General features: G+C 38.4%; 1 protein-coding gene across 1 annotated transcript in view; it reads right to left on the bottom strand.

Annotated features, from left to right (window-relative positions):
- FCHSD2 (FCH and double SH3 domains 2) overlaps positions 1–20660 on the bottom strand; it is a 405576-nt gene that overhangs the window by 49751 nt on the left and 335165 nt on the right. The window contains exon 13 of the mRNA XM_007940966.1: positions 18125–18229. Coding sequence (XP_007939157.1) covers positions 18125–18229 — 105 coding nt within the window. The remainder of the gene's footprint in view (positions 1–18124; positions 18230–20660) is intronic.

Genomic DNA, 20660 nt, shown 5'->3' with positions numbered 1-20660 from the left:
TAAATCTTCACCCAAATCCTAATTAAAAAAAAAAAAAAAAAAAAAAAACCCAACCAAACAAAACACACGCATTTCATAACCTAACATTCACAACTTCTAGCATCCAGTGAAAAATAACTTGATATATGAAAAGCAGGAAAATATGAGCCATAACCAAGAGAAAAGTCAGTCAAAAGAAAGAGATCCAGTAAAGACAGAGAAGATAAAATGAATAGACAAGGACTTTAAAATGTCTATTATAAATATACCTAGACATTTAAAGAAAAACATTAAGATATTACACATCAGGGATATTGATGACACTTTTCATGGTTAGCTACACCACTATTGCTAACCTTTTTCAAAACACTCCACCACTATAAGCATAAACTCAATGTCCCATAAGCAAAAGCTTCCCCCTTCCCCCTCCCTCCTACCTCTGGTAACCACTAATAATCTTTAGTCTCTCTCTGTATTTATTTGGGTGAAATTTTACAAAGCAGATGTTACATTCAACAGTTCACACACATTTTATTTTGATTACAATTTCCACCATGTAACAGCTCTCTATCCACCCACTTCCTCCCCATGGTCACCCTTTCTGTGTCCTTTCTCCCTGTGCAAATGCTGCTCTTCTGATCTCCCAAAGTCGATTATTCTCAGGAGTGCATTCCTTGGTATAGTTTTTCACCTTGTAGCATGTCTACTGGTGCATGTCTTTGGTGTAGTTGTTCAACTTATAGGCTGTTTATTGTTTAGCTGAAAATTAGCTAAGGTAGTGAGTCCAATTCTAGGCCTGAAGGGTAACTAAGGGCCACAATCTGAGGGGTTTCACCAGTCTCTAGCCAGCCAGTAATCCTAGACTTTTCTTCTTTTTCCTACATTTTTCTCCCACTCTATCCAGGATCTCCAATTTTGATCCCTTTCTAAGTCATTGGCAGTGGTAGCCAGGCACCACCTAGTTCGTACAGCCTGAGGTTCTCATGGTTCATTAGTCCTTTGGACTAATCATTTCCCTATGTCTCTGATTTTCTTTACTCTTCTTTACTCCAGATGAGGAGAGACCAATACTTGCATCTAAGATTGTTGCTCACACTTTTAAAACCTCAGTTACTACTCAGGACAAAGAACAATGTTCTTTGTACCATGCTGTACTTTGTGTACCATGTTATGCCAATTGAACTTGATGCCCCCCTGTAACCAAGGTCTTGAGCTTGCAGGCCCAGTGACTCACTCCCTCAAGGTTCTTAGTTGTGGCTAAGAAGTTATCCTAACTATGTCCTGTTAGCTCTATATTGCATATGGACATTTTTATAGCACATACAAATATGTTTGTAGGAATATCATCTGCCCAACCCATGTGTGTTGTGGATATATTTCTGTTTGCCTACCCATACTTGATCTTCTTTCCTGTCTACCTATGTATTTACCCATAGATTAGTGTTTGCTATTACTGATAATGGAATATTGCGTATGTAATAGTGTTTACCTTTATTGTCTGTACCTCTTATCTTCTTCTTCCTTAGTGATATTGTGCTGGTCACACACTTTTATTATACTGCCAGAAAAACATTATGATAAATAGAAGTGGTCTGATAGAGACTGGTAGAACCCCTGAGACTGTGGCCCTTAGACATCCTTCAATCTTTGGCTCAACTTTCAGGCAAACAATAGACAGGCCTATAAGGTGAACAGTAACATCAGGGAGATATGGACTCTTTAGAACAATCAACAAAGGAGATCAAAATAGTAGCAGTTGCCCAGGGATGAAACTCTGAAAGTAGGAAGGGCTAGGAAAAAAGAATGAATGGAAATGATAAACACAGGGAGGAAGTGAGAAGAGTGCTATTATTGTTGCTGTTATGTGCCATCGAGTTAGACCGGATTCTAGTCGAGTCAGACCGGATTCATAGCAACCCCTCCTTGGGGTATCACTACGGAAGTAGATGACCCCACTATCACATTGTAGGGATTGCAATCAATGTCAGGAAACAAAATGTGTATGAACTGTAAATTTTCACCCAAATCACAATAAAGTTTTTTTTTTTTTTTAAAGAAAAACAGAATAGAAAAAAGACAAGTTAGAATTCTATATCCGGTAAAAACATACTTCAAAAATGAAGGTCAGGAAAAAAAAAAGGCAGAGAAAATCCATGCTAGAAGGCTTACTCTTCAAAAAAGTATTTAAGAAGTATGTTAGTCTCTATAAAAGATCACTGACTACTTAAAGTAAGAATGATGATACACTGTGAGGTTTATGACATGTAAAAATAAAGTATATGACAAAATAAGAAAAAGGAAAGGAGAGGTACATGGAAGTAAAATGTAAAGTTCTTATATAATTGAAATGGTATGACATTTGAATACAGAATTGCGGTAAGTTAAAGACGTATATTGTAAATATAAGAGCAATCACATTTTTTTTTTTTTTAAATAAAACAAATAGGTATAATAAGCAAAGAGGGAAGGGAAAATACATTACTAAGAAAATACTCAGCTGACCCAAAGGCAGGAAAAGAAGATAAAAGGGAACAACCAAATCAATAATTGCATTAAATATAAATGGTCTAAACACGCTAAGTTTGAAAGGAAGAAATTATGAGACTGGATACCAAAGGAAAACCCAACTATATATTGTCTGTAAGAAAGGCATTTTAAACATGAGCACAAAGAAGTCAAAAGTAAAATTCTAGAAAAAGATATAGCATGCAAATATTAATTATTAGAAAGCCAAAAACAAACCAAACTAAAGTCACTGCCATTGAGTCAGATCCGACTCATAGTGACCCCCTCCTTGGGTTTCCAAGGTGGTATCACTATGGAAGTAGACTGCCCAATCTTCCTTCTGAGGAATGGCTGGTGGGTTTGAACCGCCAGCCTTCTGGTTAGCAGTCAAATGCCTTAGGCACTACGTCACCAGAGCCCCTATTAGAAAGCAGAGTGACTAAAAAGTAGATTTAAGAGCAAAGAATATTACTAGTAGTAAAGAAGGTCATTTCATAATAAAAAAAAAACTAAAATGTATATGCACTTAGTAACAGAGTTTCAAAATATATGAAACAAAAAATAGCACTGTTGCAAATAGAAAAGTCTACAATTTTCTTTAGACACTGCAACACTCTGTCAGGAATTAAAGTAAGTTAACTGCAAGGGCAGAAAAAACTTGAACAACAAAATCAAGCAAGTTGTCCTGATTTACATTTATATAAATACCCAAAAAGTGTTCATTTTAAATGCACATAGAACATTTACTGAGATAGACCGCAGTGGAAATGAAACCTTAGAAAAAACCAAGGAGCTGGTATATCTAAATAGGGTGACTTCAAACCTAAATTGAAACTCCATTTTAAATTTAAGCTAAGATTTTCATATCTACTTTTATAAAGAAAGCTATCCAATCTCTCTCTCTCTCTCTCTCTTATTTTGGTCAAAATGTTACTGTTCAAATGCCAAAGACCAGAGTCAGAATTTCTAACCTACATAAAGAATTGTTTAGTGCTTGTTAAGAAGGTTTACACAGTGGGCCTCAGAAAAGATGCCTGAATTGGCAGAAGGTTAGGAAATAGAACTGATAATGTTAATTGAAGTTAGAAACTATGAATAATGTTATAGTCAAAACACATATATATCAAACCTTTGTTTTTCATCTTTAATCTCAAATAAAATTTTCACTTGGAGTTTTCCATGGTGTTTTTATTAATTTTCTTTGTAAATTTGTAATTAGAAAGGCAGATGGCAGCTGTATAAGTCTTGACTGTTGTAACACAAAGAACGCAAAGATTCAGGCTTTAACTTGCAAAAATAAACTTGATATCTTAACTAGTGAATTTGCTTGAGTCCTCCCTCCCCTCCCCAGGTAGGCACTGTTTACATTCAAAGGTTTCAAATTAGAGGTCATTCAACCTACATTCCTTCTTACATCTTTCATTTGCTTTTACATTTCAAGGACTTCAACTAGAACTGACCATTTTCAATCAAAGACTTCCACATCAAAATGTATACACAGACTGCTTTAGAAATATTGCCTTAGTCAAGTTATATCAGGAGATAAAGACTTAATGTTAGGCAAGAAATTGATGTTAAGAAAGTATGTGGTTTGACAATTTGTAAATTGGAGATCTGTAAATTTTCCTTCCTTCTCTTGCACTTCTGTTGATGTGAAACTGTTTACTTTGCCAAGAAAACCTCAGTCTTCCCTGAAAGCCATGTCACATGCTGCAGCTTCTTGTAGGACAGCATGTAACCCTATTTCATAAAATGCAATTATTCCTTCAATAATATTTGTTTTAATTTCTAGTGTTTTCACTAAGATACCATATAATAAGTTTCAATAAATTTTAAAAAAGCATATTATTCTATACGTAGGAAAGTTTGGTCAATAATAAAAAATCTGGAAAATCCCCAAATATTTAGAAATCAAATAATACACTCTTAAATAACCACTTGCTTAAAAATGAAATGACAAATGATATTAAAATGATCTTGAATTGAACTGTGAGGAAACTACAACATACCATATCACAATTCATGGAGTGCAACAAAACCAGTGCTTAGATGGAAACTTATAGCAGTGCTTGGAGTGAAAAGAAGAAAAGTTTAAAATCAAGAACCACAACTTCAATCTTAAGAAATTAGGAAAAGATATGCAAGTTAAATCCAAATTAAGTAAATCAAAGAAAATAGTAAATATAAAGAGTAGTGATCAACGAATTATAAAACAAACAGACAAAAGAGAAAATCAACGTATTCCAGGATGATTCTTTGAAAAGACTATAAATAAATACGATAATCTTCAAAACAGACTGATTTAAAGAGAAGGCACAAATTACCACTCTCAGGAATGAAAAAAGGGAATATCATTACAGACCCCAATAACTTTAATAGGACAATAACAGAATATTATGAACAACTTTATGTCAATAAATTCAACAATTTAGATGAAACCATCAATCTGATCAACACAATTACAAAACAGACAAAGAAGAAAATCTGAATAGCCTCACATTTATAAGAAATGAATTGAATCCATGTTTAGAAACTTCCCCACAAAGAAAATTCAGGCCCAGTTTCACTGGTGAATTCTTTTAAATAATGAACAAAGAAATAATAGAAATCTCACATAAACTCTTTTATGAAATAGAGAGAGTATTTTATATATGTAAAATCCACACTGATTTTATAAGGGCAACATTACTTTGATACCAAATGAAAGATATTTTTAGAAAAAAAAAGAAAGAAACTACAGGCTAATATTCCTAATGAACACAGATATAAATACCCTTACGAAAATATTGGTTAACCGAGTCTAACAATATATAATAATAGTACATTATGATCAAATGCTATTTATTCCAGAAATGCTAGGCAAGTTTAACATTAGGAAATTAATCAATATAATTTATTGCCTTAAGGGAATAAAGGAGAAAAATGAAATGACTTTCTCAACAGATGCAGAAAAAGCATTTTACAAAACTTAAGACTTGTAGTCATAGTAAAACAAAACTCCCTTCAATTTGGTAAAGAGCATCTACCAATAATATATAGCTAACATTACATCTAATGATAAAAGTCTAAATGTTTCCTCCCACGATCAGGAAAAAGGTAAAGATGTTGGTGCTTACCAATTTTATTCATTCAACATTCTACAAGAAGGCCTAGTCAATGTAATAAAGCAAGAAAAATAAATAAAAGGCAAACAGATTGAAAATGATAAAGTAAAACTGTCTTTATTGGTAGTTAATGTAAACAAATACATATACTGTTCTAAACAATCTACCAAAAAGCTGTAAGAACTAACAAGTGAATTTAACAAGGTTGCAGGATACATGGTCAATAAATAAAAATCAATTTTATTACTACATGCTAGCAGTGAACTGAAAAATGAATTAAAAAATTAAATTTACAATAGCATCAAAAAAGATAAAACACTGATAAATGTAGCAAAATATCTGTAAGACTTTTATACTAAAGACTATAAAACATTTAAGTAAGTGGAGAGATACATCATATCCATGGATTGGAAGACAATACTATTGAGAAGTCAATTATCCTCAAATGGATTTAGAGATTCAATACAACCTCAGCAAGCAATTGATAACCTGACAGAAATGAGAAAAGCTCAAATAATTCTGAATAAGAACAGCATTTTTGTAGGACTTATACTACTTGATGTACAGGCTTACTATGAAGTAATCAAGATAGTTTGATATTGACTGCAGTGTGATGGATTGCTTTTATATGGTCTTTCTAGTTGTGGTCTTGTAATGCCCACCAAATGATTGGGTGGGACAATGCAAATAAGGTGCTTGTGGCCCACCAAGGGGATTGTACAGTTTGCTAAAAATGCAAATCAGGTGCATGAAAACCTGTGGAGGTAGGGCCATGAAAATAAGATATTTAGAACCCTAATGGAGTGATTGGTCATTTTTGTCATCGTATTAGGCTTAAAATGAGACATTCTAGAAGTGGAAAGGGGAGACCTGACTACCACCAACAAAAAGAAATTGAAGCGGAGCATGTCCTTTAGACTGAGGTTCTCTGTGTTGGGAACCTCCTAGACCCAGGAGACAAGAAAGCTGCCATAGGAGGTGGTGAGAGATGGTGAGAAGCAGTGGTAGAGAAATGGCAGCAGCAGAGACAGCAGAACCAGGAGACTGGGAAGCGACCGCGTTGTGAGCTTCCTGGTCCATGGAATGGGAGATGTGAGTTCCTTTGAAACTCTGGGCACTTGATAGAGCTAGGCTTGCTGACCCATGAAATGATAGAGCTGAGTACTTTTGGTTTGAGGCTTACTGGAAGAATGGGTACTTACTGGCAGAGCTAAAGAGCTTTTTAAGACTTGCCTGAGTAGGGCAGAGGCCAGGCTGAGAGGCCAAGGGCCAGAGAGATGTGCCTGAGAGATGTGCCTGAGCACACAACAGAAGGGATACTGTCCTGATTGAAGAATTGTATCCTGAGCGTTCCTGAACCTGAATTGTAGCCTGTTACCTCCCTAATAAATTGCATAATCATTAATATTGTCTGTGAGTTCTGTGTGGCCACTGCAACAAATTATTGAACCCAGCAGAGAAGCAGTGAGTGCCGTGGGAGGGCGGTTGGTGTCAGAGTCGGTAAAAAGGCTAGAGGGTAGTGGCATGTCTGGCTTCACAGGAATAAGCCTTGGGCTGCTAATAGTGATTCTAGCTCTCTCTTGCGAAGTTAGAGGATGTCAGAAGAGGCCACCCCCATGCCCTTTTTGCACATTGGGAGTTTATTCCCAGTGTTAAGGGGAAAATTTCTTTATCATATTAAACTGCCAACCAGAAAATAGAAATTATAGAATCACAAAAATACAACTTAAAAATCACCCCCCAAAATAATTTAGGCAACAATGGATGATGGGGAACAGGATATCTGTACAGTGCTATAAAATATCATCAGTCAGAATAAGGCCAGGAGCTGAGTGTGGAACAAATCATCAATTGCTCATATGCAAGTTCAAGCTGAAGAAAATTAAAACTGGTCCACAAGAGTCAAAATACAACCTTGATTATATCCTACCTGAATTTAGAGACCATCTGAAGAATAGATTTGATGCAATCAACAGCAGTGGCCAAAGACCAGTTGGATCTTAATGTGGGATGACATTAAGAACATCATACACGAAGTAAGCAAAAGGTAATTAAAAAGACAGGAAAGGAAAAAAAGAACAAAACAGATTTCAGATGAGATGCTGAAACTTGCTCTTGAATGGTGAGTAGCTAAAGCCAATGGAAGAAATGATGAAATGAAAGAGTTGAACAGATTGCAAAGGGTGGATCAACAAGACAAAGTAAAGTATTATAATGAAATTTGCAAAGACTTTGCATTAGAAAATCAAAAGAGAGAAACACATTTGGCATTTCTCAAGCTGAGAGAACTAAAGAAAGAAAAAAATTCAAGCCTCAAGTTGCAACACTGAATACAGATGCATCAAAAGAAGAAGGAAGAAATACACAGTCACTGTACCAAAAAGACTGGTTGATGATCAGCCATTTCAGGAGGTAGCATATGATCAAGAACCAACATATTGAAAGAAGTCCAAGCTGCACTGAAGGAACTGGGGAAAAACAAGACACCAGGACTTGATGGAATACTCATTGAGATGTTTCAACAAATGGATGCACCACTGGAGGTGATCACTCATTTATGCCAAGAAATTTGGAAGACAGCTACCTGGCCAACTAACTGGAAGAGATCCATATTTTTGCCCGTTCCAAAGAAAGGTGGTCCAACAGAATGCAGGAATTATCAAACCATATCATTAACATTACACACAAGTAAAATTTTGCTGAAGATAATTAAAAAAATGGTTGCAGCCTTACATCAACAGGGAGCTGCCAGAAATTCAAGCTGAATTCAGAAGAGGGAGTGGAATGAAATATATCATTGCTGATGTCAGATGGATCTTGGCCAAAAGCAACGAATACCAGGAAGATGTTCACCTGTGTTAATGACTATGCAAAGGCATTCAAGTGTGTGAATCATAACAAATTACAGATAACACTGCGAAGAATGGGATTTGCAGAATACTTAATTGTGCTCAAGAGGGACCTGGACATAGACTAGGGGCAGCTGTTCAAGTACAATAAGGGGATACTGAACGATTTTAAATCAGGAAAGGTGTGTTTAAGAGCTGTATCCTTTCACCATACTTAGTCAATCTTTATGCTGAACAAATAATCTGAGAAGCTGGACTATATGAAGAAGAAAGTGGCATCAGGATTGGACAAGGACTCATTAACAATATGTGATATGCAGATGATACAACCTTGCTTGCTGAAAGCGAAGATGACTTGTAGCACTTACTGATGAAGATCAAAGACTATAGTCTTTAGTATGAATTACACCCCAACATAAAGAAAACAAAATTCCTTACACCTGGATCAATAAGCAGCATCACAATAAATGGAGAAAAGACTGAAGTTGTCAACTATTTCATATTACTTGGATTCATAATCAATACCCATGGAAGCAGCAGTAAAGAAATCAGATGTAATGCACTGGGCAAACTTGCTGCAAAAGACCTCTTTAAAGTATTAATGAGCAAAAATGTCACTTTGAAGACTAAGGTGCTTATGACCAAGTTGTGGTATTTTCAATTGCCTCGCATGTGAAAGCTGGACAATGAATAAGGAACACTGAAAAAAAATTGATGCATGTGAACTGTGGTGTTGGGGAAGAATACTGAAAATACCATGGACTGCACGAAGAATGAACAAATCTGTTTTGGAAGAAGTGCAGCCAGAATGCTCCTTAGAAGCCAGAATGGCCAGACTACATCTCCTGTGTCATGCTGTCAGAAGGGACCAGTCCCTGGAGAAGGATGTCATGGGACCAGTCCCTGGAGAAGGATGTCATACTTGGTAAAGTAGATGGTCAGTGAAAAAGAAGACCCTTAATGAGATGGATTCACACAGAGGCTGTGACAATGGGCTCAAGCATAGAAAAGATTGTGAGGATTGGGCAGGACTATGCAGTGTTCCATTCTGTTGAATATAGGGTTGCTATGAGTTGAAGGCACCTAACAACAACATAAAATATTATCCGATAGCATATTTCCTAATTACAAAGCAAAAAGAGAATCCAAATCTACTGTCATTGAGTTAATTACAACTTACAGTGACCCCTTAAGACACAGTAGAACTGTCCCACAGGTTTCCAAGGTTATAAATCTTTATGGAAGCATATTGCCTCATCTTTCTCCTGCAGAACAGTTGGTGGGTTTGAACTACCGACCTTCTGATTAGTAGCTAAATGCTTTAATCACTATGTCACCAGAGATCCTCAGAAAAAGGAAACAGCCTTTATAATGGGAAGATCTGACATCACTACTGTTCTGGTTACCTAGTGCTGCTGTGACAAGAATATACCACAAATGGGATGGCTGAACAAACAGGAGTTTATTCTCTCATAGTTTGGAGGCTTAAGTCCAAGTTCAAAGTGCCAAGCTCTAAGGGCTGGGTGAAAGCTCCTCAGGCTTGGGCTTCAGCTCTGCCTCCAGTTCCTGGCCCACTGAAGCTAGAGGGTTTTCTTCACTCAGACAGCTGTTGTCTGCTGAGGCTGCCAAGCCCAAGGTTGACAAATAAAAAGGCACAGTCCCGATGTTACCAAGCTACATGGCAGGGTATTAATTCAAGTCCATCGTAAGTCCCCAGGTCAGCAGAGTATGGCAGTCTATTGAACAACAACACAGCTACACACAAGGTTCAAGCGTTCCCAAAGCTGCTGCTTATATATGGGAAGCAGACCACACACCCAAAGCAGCTACTCAGCTGCTTGTGGTTGATCCCACCATGGAGATGACTGGCAGTCTCATCATGGGGAATAACTACCACCAGCTGCCCAGCCATTCAACCAGGCCCAGCCAAATTGACACACAAATATAACGACCACAATTCCACCCCTTGTCAACTTGGCACCTGTACTGATCTTCAATGGGTGGTATCTGTACAGATCTCCTCCACTGGGTGACTCCAGTCCCCTAGTTCCTGAGTGGTGACCTCACACCCTTGGCCTGGTGGGCCCCATTCCTCTCCCTCCTGGGCATGGCAGCCCCGCCCCCTCACTCTTGGGCAGCGGCTATGACTCCATCCCACTAGCTCACATGAATGAGCAGCCCCACACTCCAGAACCAAGTTGGTGAAGGTCTGGTTCTTTGAAACCTAGGAGGCTGTGGTTGTTCCGCCCCCAAGGGCCATGGTCCTACCCTTTCAGGCTGAGGCAGCTCTGCTTCCATTTCCTTGGTCTCTCTGCTTCTGCCAATAAATGTCAAAGGCAACACACTCCGCAGGAAACCTTCCTGCCCTAAAAACACTCAGTTTTCTTAGTCCGTGGACCGGCCAACCTGCTATTCCATTTTATGATGGTCTTTTCTACCAATTAATGCCCAAAGGCAAACCACTCCGCCGGGAAGCCACCTACCCAATGGCACCCTGCTTTCTCCTCCGTGGGTTGGTAAGCCTGTTGCTGTTTAATGCCGGTCTCTGGGCTCTGCTACTGCTGTCTTCATGCTGGTCTCTCTGCCGGTATGTCTCTGCTCCTGCCGTCTCTCATGCCACATGCTGGGGTCTCTCTGCTGGGGTCTTGGGTCGAGGACGCACTCCACTCCTGTTTCCACATTTTAGGTATCTGTCAGAGCAGCACCCCACTCTTTCAGTACCGTTATTCTGTTCTGGTTACCTAGTGCCGCTCTGACAAGAATATACCACAAATGGGATGGCTGAACAAACAGCAGTTTATTCTCTCATAGTTTGGAGGCTTTAAGTCCAAGTTCAAAGTGCCAAGCTCTAGGGGCTGGGTGGAAGCCCCTCAGCCTTGGGCTTCAGCTCTGCCTCCAGCTCCTGGCCCACTGAAGCTAGAGAGTTTTCTTCACTCAGACAGCTGTTGTCTGCTGAGGCTGCGAAGCCCAAGGTTGACAAATAAAAAGGCACAGTCCCGAAGTTACCAAGCCACCCGGCAGGCTATAATTTAGTCCATCATAAGTCCCCAGGTCGGCAGAACATGGCAGGCTGTTGAACAACGACATAGCTGCACACAAGGTTCAAGCATGCCACAAGCTAGAGACCATTCCCAAAGCTGCTGCTTATTATATATGGGAAGTAGACCACATACCCAAAGCAGCTACTCAGCTGCTTGTGGTAGATCCCACCATGGAGTTGATTGCCAGTCTCATCATGGGTAATAACTAGCACCAGCTGCCCAGCCAAGCTGACACACAAACATAACCACCACAACTACCTTAATTAAATAACCGCTATTAGCATCATTAATAAAGGACAACTTGATATTACATGATTCCTGATGTAATGAAAAACAGCATCATTTAAGAAATTTACCTGCCTAAAGTACTAATTTTACTCTAATTAGGCCTTCGGTCTTAAGATCCATTTTACAGAACAGAAATAATGGGTCTAATAAACACGTAACACTAATATTGCCAAAATATTAATAGTTAAATCTAGACATTGAGGATAAACATGTTTATTAGTCTACCTTTTTATCTTTTCTGTATATTTGAAAATTTACACAACAAAAATTGAAAAAAGTGATCGGTCTACTGGTCTGCTAGTACATGCTATATTGAAACCTTTGATAGGTGGAACTTGACAAGATTATCTTTGTTTTTTTCTGGGTCTTGCAAATTTTCTGCCTTTGACAGGGTATAGTCTTATCACTTTTTGATCATTCCTTGTTAAAACCAAACCAAACTCACTGCCATTGAGTTGATCCTGACTCACAGTGACCCACTTTGGGGTTCCAAGGTGGTAAATCTCTACATAAGTAGACTACCCAGTCTTCCTTCAGCAGAATGGCTGATGGATTTGAACTGCCAACCTTTTGGTTAGCAGTCAAATGCCTTAGGCACTATGTCACCATATTAGTGAAAAATATTTGAGTTTTCCTTCTTTGACAGTTTCTGCCTTACACAGGTTACAACTTTTGCAGGTTTTACCATATAAGAGTAGTGTGAAGCCCCTTAAGAACAGACCCTGAGATAACGTTAGGAGTTTTGGTGGTACAGTGGTTAAGCACTTGGCTGCTAACCAAAAGGTCAGCGGTTGAAACTTATAAGCTGCTCCACAGGAGAAAGACATGGTAGTCTATTTCTGTAAAAATTTATAGCCTTGGAAACCCTATGGGAGCAGTTATACTCTGTATTAAGAGTTGGAAGAGACTCAATGGCATTGGGTTTGATTTGGAGGTAACATGATTTTGACATGACTGGCAATTCTGTTTGTATAGCAGGCTCACTATGGTCATTTAATTAACCTTGCAATAATGAAGACTCACATTCTATGCAACTGAAATTTCTGGGCCTCTCATAAAATTATGGCAAGGGAGTTATTATTCTTGAGTCATTAAGGTAGAAAGATGACACAGTAATTTTGAATTCTTGTGTACAACAGCACCTTCCAAAATAATGAAAGAGAAAAATGATGTCTATCAAAAGTATATTTATTAAGACAATAATTTGACTGTTTTTGGTTTTGTTAATTAACTAGAAACCATATATATTAATTTTTGGCTTTAAAATGTACATCAGTTCATATGTACTCATATGAAACATACATTCAATTCAGAGTTATAGTCATAGGGTATAGCTAGTATCATAGAGAAAGAAACCTATAGCAGCATAGTATAGATTCTCCTATAGACCACATAGGGAGCTCTGGTGGTGTAGTGCCTAAGGCATTTGACTGGTAACCAGAAGGCCAGTGATTCAAACCCACCAGAAGTCGCTATGAGTAGGATCCAACCTGATGGCAGTGACTTTTTTTTTTTGTACAGACCACACAAAGGAGTTCTGGTGGTATAGTGGTTAAAGCATTTGGCCGCTAACCAAAAGACTGGCAGTTCGAACCCAGCAGCCTCTGCGTGGGAGAAAGATGAGGCAGTCTGCTTTCACAAACATTTATAGCCTTGGAAACCCTATGGGGTAGTTTTGCTCTGCCCTATAGGGTTGCCATTAGGAGCTCTGGTGGCATAGGGCCTAAGGCATTGACTGCTAACTAGAAGGCTGATGGTTCAAACCCACCAGTCACTCCTCAGAAGGAAGGCTGGGCAATCTACTTCCATAGAGTTACTACCTCGGAAACCCAAGGAGAGGTTGCTATGAGTTTAATTAATCGAGGATGGCAAACAGTGTCACATCTATGGCAGATATTCTTCTGACAGCCATAGAGATCATAACAATAAAACAACAGCTTGTTCATCAATACATGTGTAGTATAGTTCTACCACTATCTGGCACAAAGTAGGTACTCACTATTTGCTGAATTAACCAGTGAATTTGCCCCAAATTAACTGGCCATGAACTATTTAATCACTATTGGGGTGCAGTGAATTACTTGGTATGGCTCTGCTAGTCGTGATCATGTGACACCTACCAGCTGACTGGGTGCAACTATGCAAATATAAGGTGCTTATGGCCCACCAAGGGGACTGGATAGCTTGTTAGTAATGTAAATAAGGTACATGGCACCTTTGTGGGGGTAGGGCTGTGGAAATGGTGTATGGAACTCTAATGTGGGGACAAGTTAGTTTTGTCATTCTGCTAGGGTTAAAATGAGCCCTCCTAGAGGTAGAAGAGGGGAATCTAACTGCCATCAAGAGAAAAGAGCCAGAGGTGGAGTGGAGCACACCCTTGGGCTCAAGATACCTGTGCTGAAGGGACAGCAGAGACGATGGTGGCAGCAGGACCAAGAAACTGGCACGAGACAGAATGGCAGGCTTGCCTGTCCATGAAGTGAGAAAGCTGAGTGCCTTTGGTCAGACTTGCTGGTGGAGTGGGGTGCACCTAACTGCAGGGCTAAAATAACACCTGCCTGAGCAGGGCAGAGGCCAGGCTGAGAGACGGAGGGCGAAAGAGAGGCTGTCCTGATCAAAGAATTGTATCCTGAGCACTTCTGAACCTGAACTGTAAGCTGTTACTTCCCTAAGAAACTTTGTAATTTTGAGTATTGTCTGTAAGTTCTGTATGGCCACTGCAACAAATTATCAAACCCAGCAGAGAAGCAGACTGGTGACCTACAGGCTGCTGACAGTGATTCTGCTTCCTTTATGTGAGGCTGGAGGAGGTCAAAGGAAGATGCTGCCCTCATGTCCTTTTTGTAACTATACAACCCTTGTTTTTCAGAAAAGCATGGGTCATTTGTATTTTCAATTTCTTGTGACTAGGAAAAGTTTCTTTAACCTATTACTGAGTACCACAAAAACTCTTTATTCCACTAAGCAACACTGAATAGAAACATAATATGGAAGACTGGATAAGGCAGATTAACTAGGAAGGAAGACCATCATTCACATTAGTGGCATTAAAAACCACAGGTTGAAAGAATATAATGGAACCAGCTTTCTCCCTTTTATACAGGAATTTGTAATAAATAAAGCAAGTGACTAGAGAAGGGAAGAGAAAAACCAATACAAATGATATACAGGCAGAGAAAGGAAAAGGGGGTCTATAGAAATCATTATTGCTAATTTCTCTTAAGACTCTATGGTCTAGACAATCCAAAAATTTCATTATGACAATCATGTAGTAATTACAACCCCAGTAAATATGTCCTTTTATATGCCATCAATTTCAGCTGGGGTATTTCTTCTTTGTATTTGATAAATAGAAATCAAATGAGAGATCATTTTGAGATAATAGCAGAATGAACTAAATTTCACAGATTTTCAAAACTGAGATAATGAATCTGGCCATCATAGGTTTAGGACATTCCATATTTTTGGTAGGAAAACTATCTTTGAGAATGCAGACTTAAATACTGGTATTAAGAGGGGTGAAAAATTTTTTGTGTGAAACCTCACTTCTTATCTTTAGCTTTAAACCATCAAACATAACTTAGGGTAGTATATTCACAGAAACAACAGGTTAAATGCAGCCTAAATGCACTCTGTGTGGCTGATACCTACTACTGGGTGTTGGGATTTGGTGGAGCTAGTGTACCAGACTGTGACATCATGGATGGATCCTGGAAATGGAAAATACTAAAGAGAACACACCCTTTGGAAAACTTCTGAGACTTGTCTCAAAATAGTCACTACTCTTCTACCAAGGCTCTGAAACCAACTTTATTCAGAGTTTGGAGAAACAAAGAAGAAAAAATTTCTACCACAAATCAAGGTCTCTCAAATAGGCAAGGGCCCACCAATAGTCCTTGGCTAGCATCCGAGGGTAGTGGTTTAGCCATGATCCTGAATTCATAGAGGAAAATGGCTACTCATTGCATGTTCTGTCCTCACTATGGAGACTGTGGATCAGACTGGGGTTAATGGGGCTCCTCTAGACTAGGCAGATGGCAAGCCTGTTCTGGTTTAGATCACTTGCATGGGGCTGTGCGAAAAGCATGCTCATACTCCCTGTACGTGCCTCACTGCCTACCCCTGCATCCCTTCCAGTCACAGAAGTACTTCAAAACTTCTAGAATCCTGAAGGAGTGTTTGAAAATCACTAGTTTACATTACTGGTGGGCAATGGTGAAGTGCCTGGCTGCTAACCAAAAGGTCAGTGGTTTGAATCCTCCAGTGGCTCTGCGGAAAAGACGTGGTGATCTGCTCTTGTGAAGGCTATTGTTGAGTGTCATCAAATCAATTCCGACTCACAGTGACCTCATAGGACAGAGCAAAACTACCTCATAGTATTTTAGGCTGTAATCTTTATAGAAGCAGATTGCTAGGTCTTTTCTTCTGTGGAGTGGCTAGTGGGTTCAAACTGCAAATCTTTTGCTTAGCAGGAGAGCACTTTAACCGTTTAGCCAGCCTTGTTGTTGCTGTTGTTATGTGCCGTTTGAGTAGAACCCAACTCACAGAGACCCCTCCTTGGGTTTCCGAGGTGGTATCACTATGGAAGTAGATTGCACAACCTTATAGGACAGTTCTATTCTGTAATACTACAAATTGGAATCAACTTGATGGCATATAATAACAACTCAACCAATGCAAGAATTCTGTATAGAGTCCCTGATAGATGTTTGCCCCATTCTTGTAAACTTTTAGTGCTGCACTATGTTCCAAACAAAAAAAAACAAGCTCACTGCCATTAAGTCAATTCCGACTCATAGCAACCCCCACTGGGTTTCCAAGGTGGTAAATCTTTATGGAAGTAGATTGCCCCATCTTCCTCCACAGAGCAGCTGGTGGATTTGAACCACCAAACTTCTGGTTAGCACGCTATGTTCCAGGGGAGCTTATTCTGTCATCGAGCAGCTCTCACTGTCAGAAAGTATTTTCCAATACCAAGTCTAAATCTGCCTCCCTGCTACTTTTATCTTTTGGTTCATGTTCTGCCTCTTTTGGCTGCATAGCATAAATCTGTTATCCCCTTTTCTTTGACTAGCCAAATATTATGTACCTATCTTTCCATAGCCATCTTAAGTCCTATCTTTTCTGTGTTACCTTCACTAACAACCTCTTCTACAGTGATCTCTGTGTCTTTGGGGTTCCTTAAGTATCCTGTATAGATCACTCCTTGGTACTTCTGCTTTACAATCTTAGTTATCTTAACTATTAGGACCATTGACTATGTTCCTAGTATGAACATATTGTCCTTGAGGTGCTGGATAGTCTCAGCCTTTTAGAAAATGTCTACCCCCATCATATCTCTGCCACACTGCAGTTAAGTAGACATAAGAGTATACAACAGGTCCTTCATGAACTGGTTCTAATTACAATTGTTGTTGTTATGTGCTGTTGAGTCAGCCCTGATTCATAGCGCATAGCGACCCCTCCTTGGGTTGCCGAGGCAGTATCTCTATGGAAGTGGATTGCCCAACCTTCCTTCCGAGGAGTGGCTGGTGGGTTTGAACTGCCAGCCTTCTGGTAAGCAGTCAAGTGCCTTAGGCACTATGCTACCAGAGCTCCTGATTATCTCCTACTATATTTCCTTATAAAAATCCTCCACTCTAATCAAATCCAATTGCCAAACCACATTCTGTCTTCCTTCTTTACTAATACTTTTTTGCTTCCCATCTCAACCTCTGCCTCTGTAGGTCAAAGAGTATTAGGGTGGGATACATGAACTTCTGGGCATTATATACAAAATACGCTTTTTTTTTGGAAGAAGAGAAGGCTTCACAGCTTTTATACAGATCTCAAATGATCAACAGCAACAAATGGTCTCATGACCCTAAAAAAGATTACAATCCACTGTTGTAATATTTATTTTTTTTTGCCCTCTTTGCTTAATCAAGTCTTCCTCCATTTTCAAAACCCAGCTTATGCCTCTGAAGCCAGGGAACCTTCCAGATGAATGAGATTTTTCTAGGCTTTGGACTTATATTAATTCTATACCATTTATTTGACAGATTTATTATATATTTTGTGAAAACTTCAAAAGTAGTAGTTTCCGTTGTGACTTAATTCTTTTGTTATTTAATGTAGTCACATGATTATAAGCTTTTTATAACTAGTTTAGAATTTTTTCAGGGGAGTTACATACATGTGCTACCTTGTACAAAGCAGATAGTAAATAACACTATGGACACAAATAAAGATGATGACTTGTCTTCAAATTAATTATGCAGAATTCAAATTATGAAGAAACTTAATCCTAAAGGATGTATCATAGCTATGACATTGTATTTGGAGCTGGGCAAAATGCCAGAAATAGCTGCCATCTCACCTCTGCTTTACGAATATTTTCTCTAGCTTCATCTATTTTCTGTTCCAGTTCTGCTCGGCTTTGTTCTGATGCTGCAACTCCATGACATTCCAGTTCATCTAGAACCTATTAAAGAAAACAGGAAAATAACGATGACAACCTTTTCTTTTTCTAGCTTTTCCTTACATGACTAGATTCTTTAGATAATTTGAAAGACTTTGATTACTGGTGGCCATGATTCCTTTCTCATCTTTAATGTTTTTCACTTATTTATTTACTTAAAAAAGTTTTTAAATCTTGAAATAACTATAGACTTATAGGTAGTTGCAAAAATAATAGAGGTCTCACGTACCCTTCTTCCATCTTCCCTCAAAGGTAACTTATGTAACTATAGTATGATAGGAAAACCTGGAAATTGACATTGACACAATATATAGAACTTACTCAGATTGCATACCATTTGATGTGCGTATCTTTAATTTTTAAAAATTATATGAATATAGAGTACTGTTGAAAAAGAAAGCAGTAATAGTCCTCATTATACTTGCACATCTTACCATGTATTCTCCACCTGAAGATAATCGATTGTCCTAACAATCATCACGCATTTTTTAGATTATTTCATATGCATTTCCATATATGTGCATAGTTTTGAGATGTATACAGTATTATTTTTCCCTTAATATGTCTAAAAATCTTTTCATTTGTATGCAAACAGACTGATCTCATTCTAATTAATCCATAGATTCAAAAGTTTAACTGTACCATATGTTATTTACTCTTACTCTATTGTTACATGAAATTTCAAATTTTTCAACACAAATAGTAACAACTGTCAATAACTTTTGGAGTATATATGGGGATATTTATTTAGGATAAAAACAGATAAGTGGAAACTGTACATTTTAATAAAAGACCTTGCTTAACTGCCCCTCTACCCCCCAGGCTGTATCTCTTCAATTAATAGTGTGTAAGACCATGCTTCCCTCTATCTTAATAACACTGGTCGGGAAATATACCCTGTTCATTTTTCTAATTTTTGAACCTTTAAAAGCAGAGAACTTTCTCTAGCTGGAGTGAGATGAGAGATCTGGCAAAAGGGAAAGTCAAAGAGATTCTAAGTATTAGGAGGTTTCAATGCATCACTCACTGCTGGCTCTGACATGTGAGAACTTATATGCAAGACCACAAAGACTGGTCTCTAGTAGGTAAGGGTATTCCAAGTTGACAGCCAGGAAGGAAATAGGGACTCACTGTCAGAAGCAACTGGATTCTGACAACAACATGAATACATTTGGAGTGGATTCTTCCTCAGAGTCTCCCATGGTGGGAAATACCTTCATTTTGGCCTTGTTAGAGCTGAAGCAGATGAACTAGCCACACTCACATAGACTTACAACTTATAGAAGTGTTGAGCTAACAAATCTGTGTGGTTTTAGTCTGCTAAATTTGGGGTAATTTGTTATGACAGAAATAGAAAATTCACAATCATCAAGTACAATGTTTGCTGTAAGTTTTAGGAAGATACCTTGTCAAAGCGAAAAAGTCTCTATCCAGTTTGCTGGGGATTTTGTTTTAGTTTTTAATCACTAAGAGATACTGAATTTTATCAAATGTCTTTTTGGCAAATCTTTTGAAAATGATCATATACTCTTTCATCTTTACTCTGTAAATGCAACTTATCATATTGATAGACTTTTGAATGCTGAATAATCTTTGAACCTGAGTTTAAACACAGCTGGATTTGTATTAAAAATTATTTAGCATTTAAAAAAGTTTGCTATACATTCGATGAAACTCAATTGACTATATTATATGTGGGCCAATTTCTGGCCTTTTTAATTTCATTCATCTACCTATGTATTCTATACCAATACCACATCTTGATTACTGTAGGTTTTTGCCTTGAAATCAGGTAGAGTCAGTCCTACAAATTTATCCTTCTTTTATAAAATTGTTTTGGTTGTATTTGCATTTCCACATATGTATGTTTTAAGGAGCTCTGGTAGCATAGTGCCTAAGGCATTTGACTGCTAACCAGAAGGCTGGTGGTTCAAACCCACCAGCCACTCCTCAGAAGGAACGTTGGGCAATTTACTTCCTTCGTAAACCCAAGGAGGGATCGCTATGAGTTGTGGCTGACTTGATAGCACATAACAACAACAACATGTTTTAGAATCAATTTGTCGATTTCCAAAAACAAAACAAAACAAAAAAAAACCCTGCTGAATATTTAAGCTGGACTGAGTTGACTACCTCGATAAATTTGGAGATAACTAGTATCTTAAAAATATCAAGACTTCCAATCCATGAACATGGTATATCTCTCAATTTATTTAGGTATCTTTAAATACTTTGGCAATATTTTGTAGTGTACAGGTCTTACCCTCCTGCGGTGTAGTAAATTACTTAGTGTGGCTTTTCTACCCATAAGTCTTTGTAAACTCCAAGGTGGGATTTTCTATGAGCAACTGAGGAGCTCCTGATCGCTGAAGTTGTCCACTTGGAGTATTTCTGTTGGGCGTGGCACAAAACAATGTTCTGGGAGGTGCCCACT

This window comes from Orycteropus afer, unplaced genomic scaffold, assembly GCF_000298275.1.
Source record: "Orycteropus afer afer isolate SDZICR_OR568_19922 unplaced genomic scaffold, OryAfe1.0 scaffold00074, whole genome shotgun sequence".
NCBI lineage: Eukaryota > Metazoa > Chordata > Mammalia > Tubulidentata > Orycteropodidae > Orycteropus > Orycteropus afer.
The sequence above is the reverse complement of the archived record's forward strand: the minus strand, read 5'-3'. Positions and strand labels throughout refer to the sequence as shown.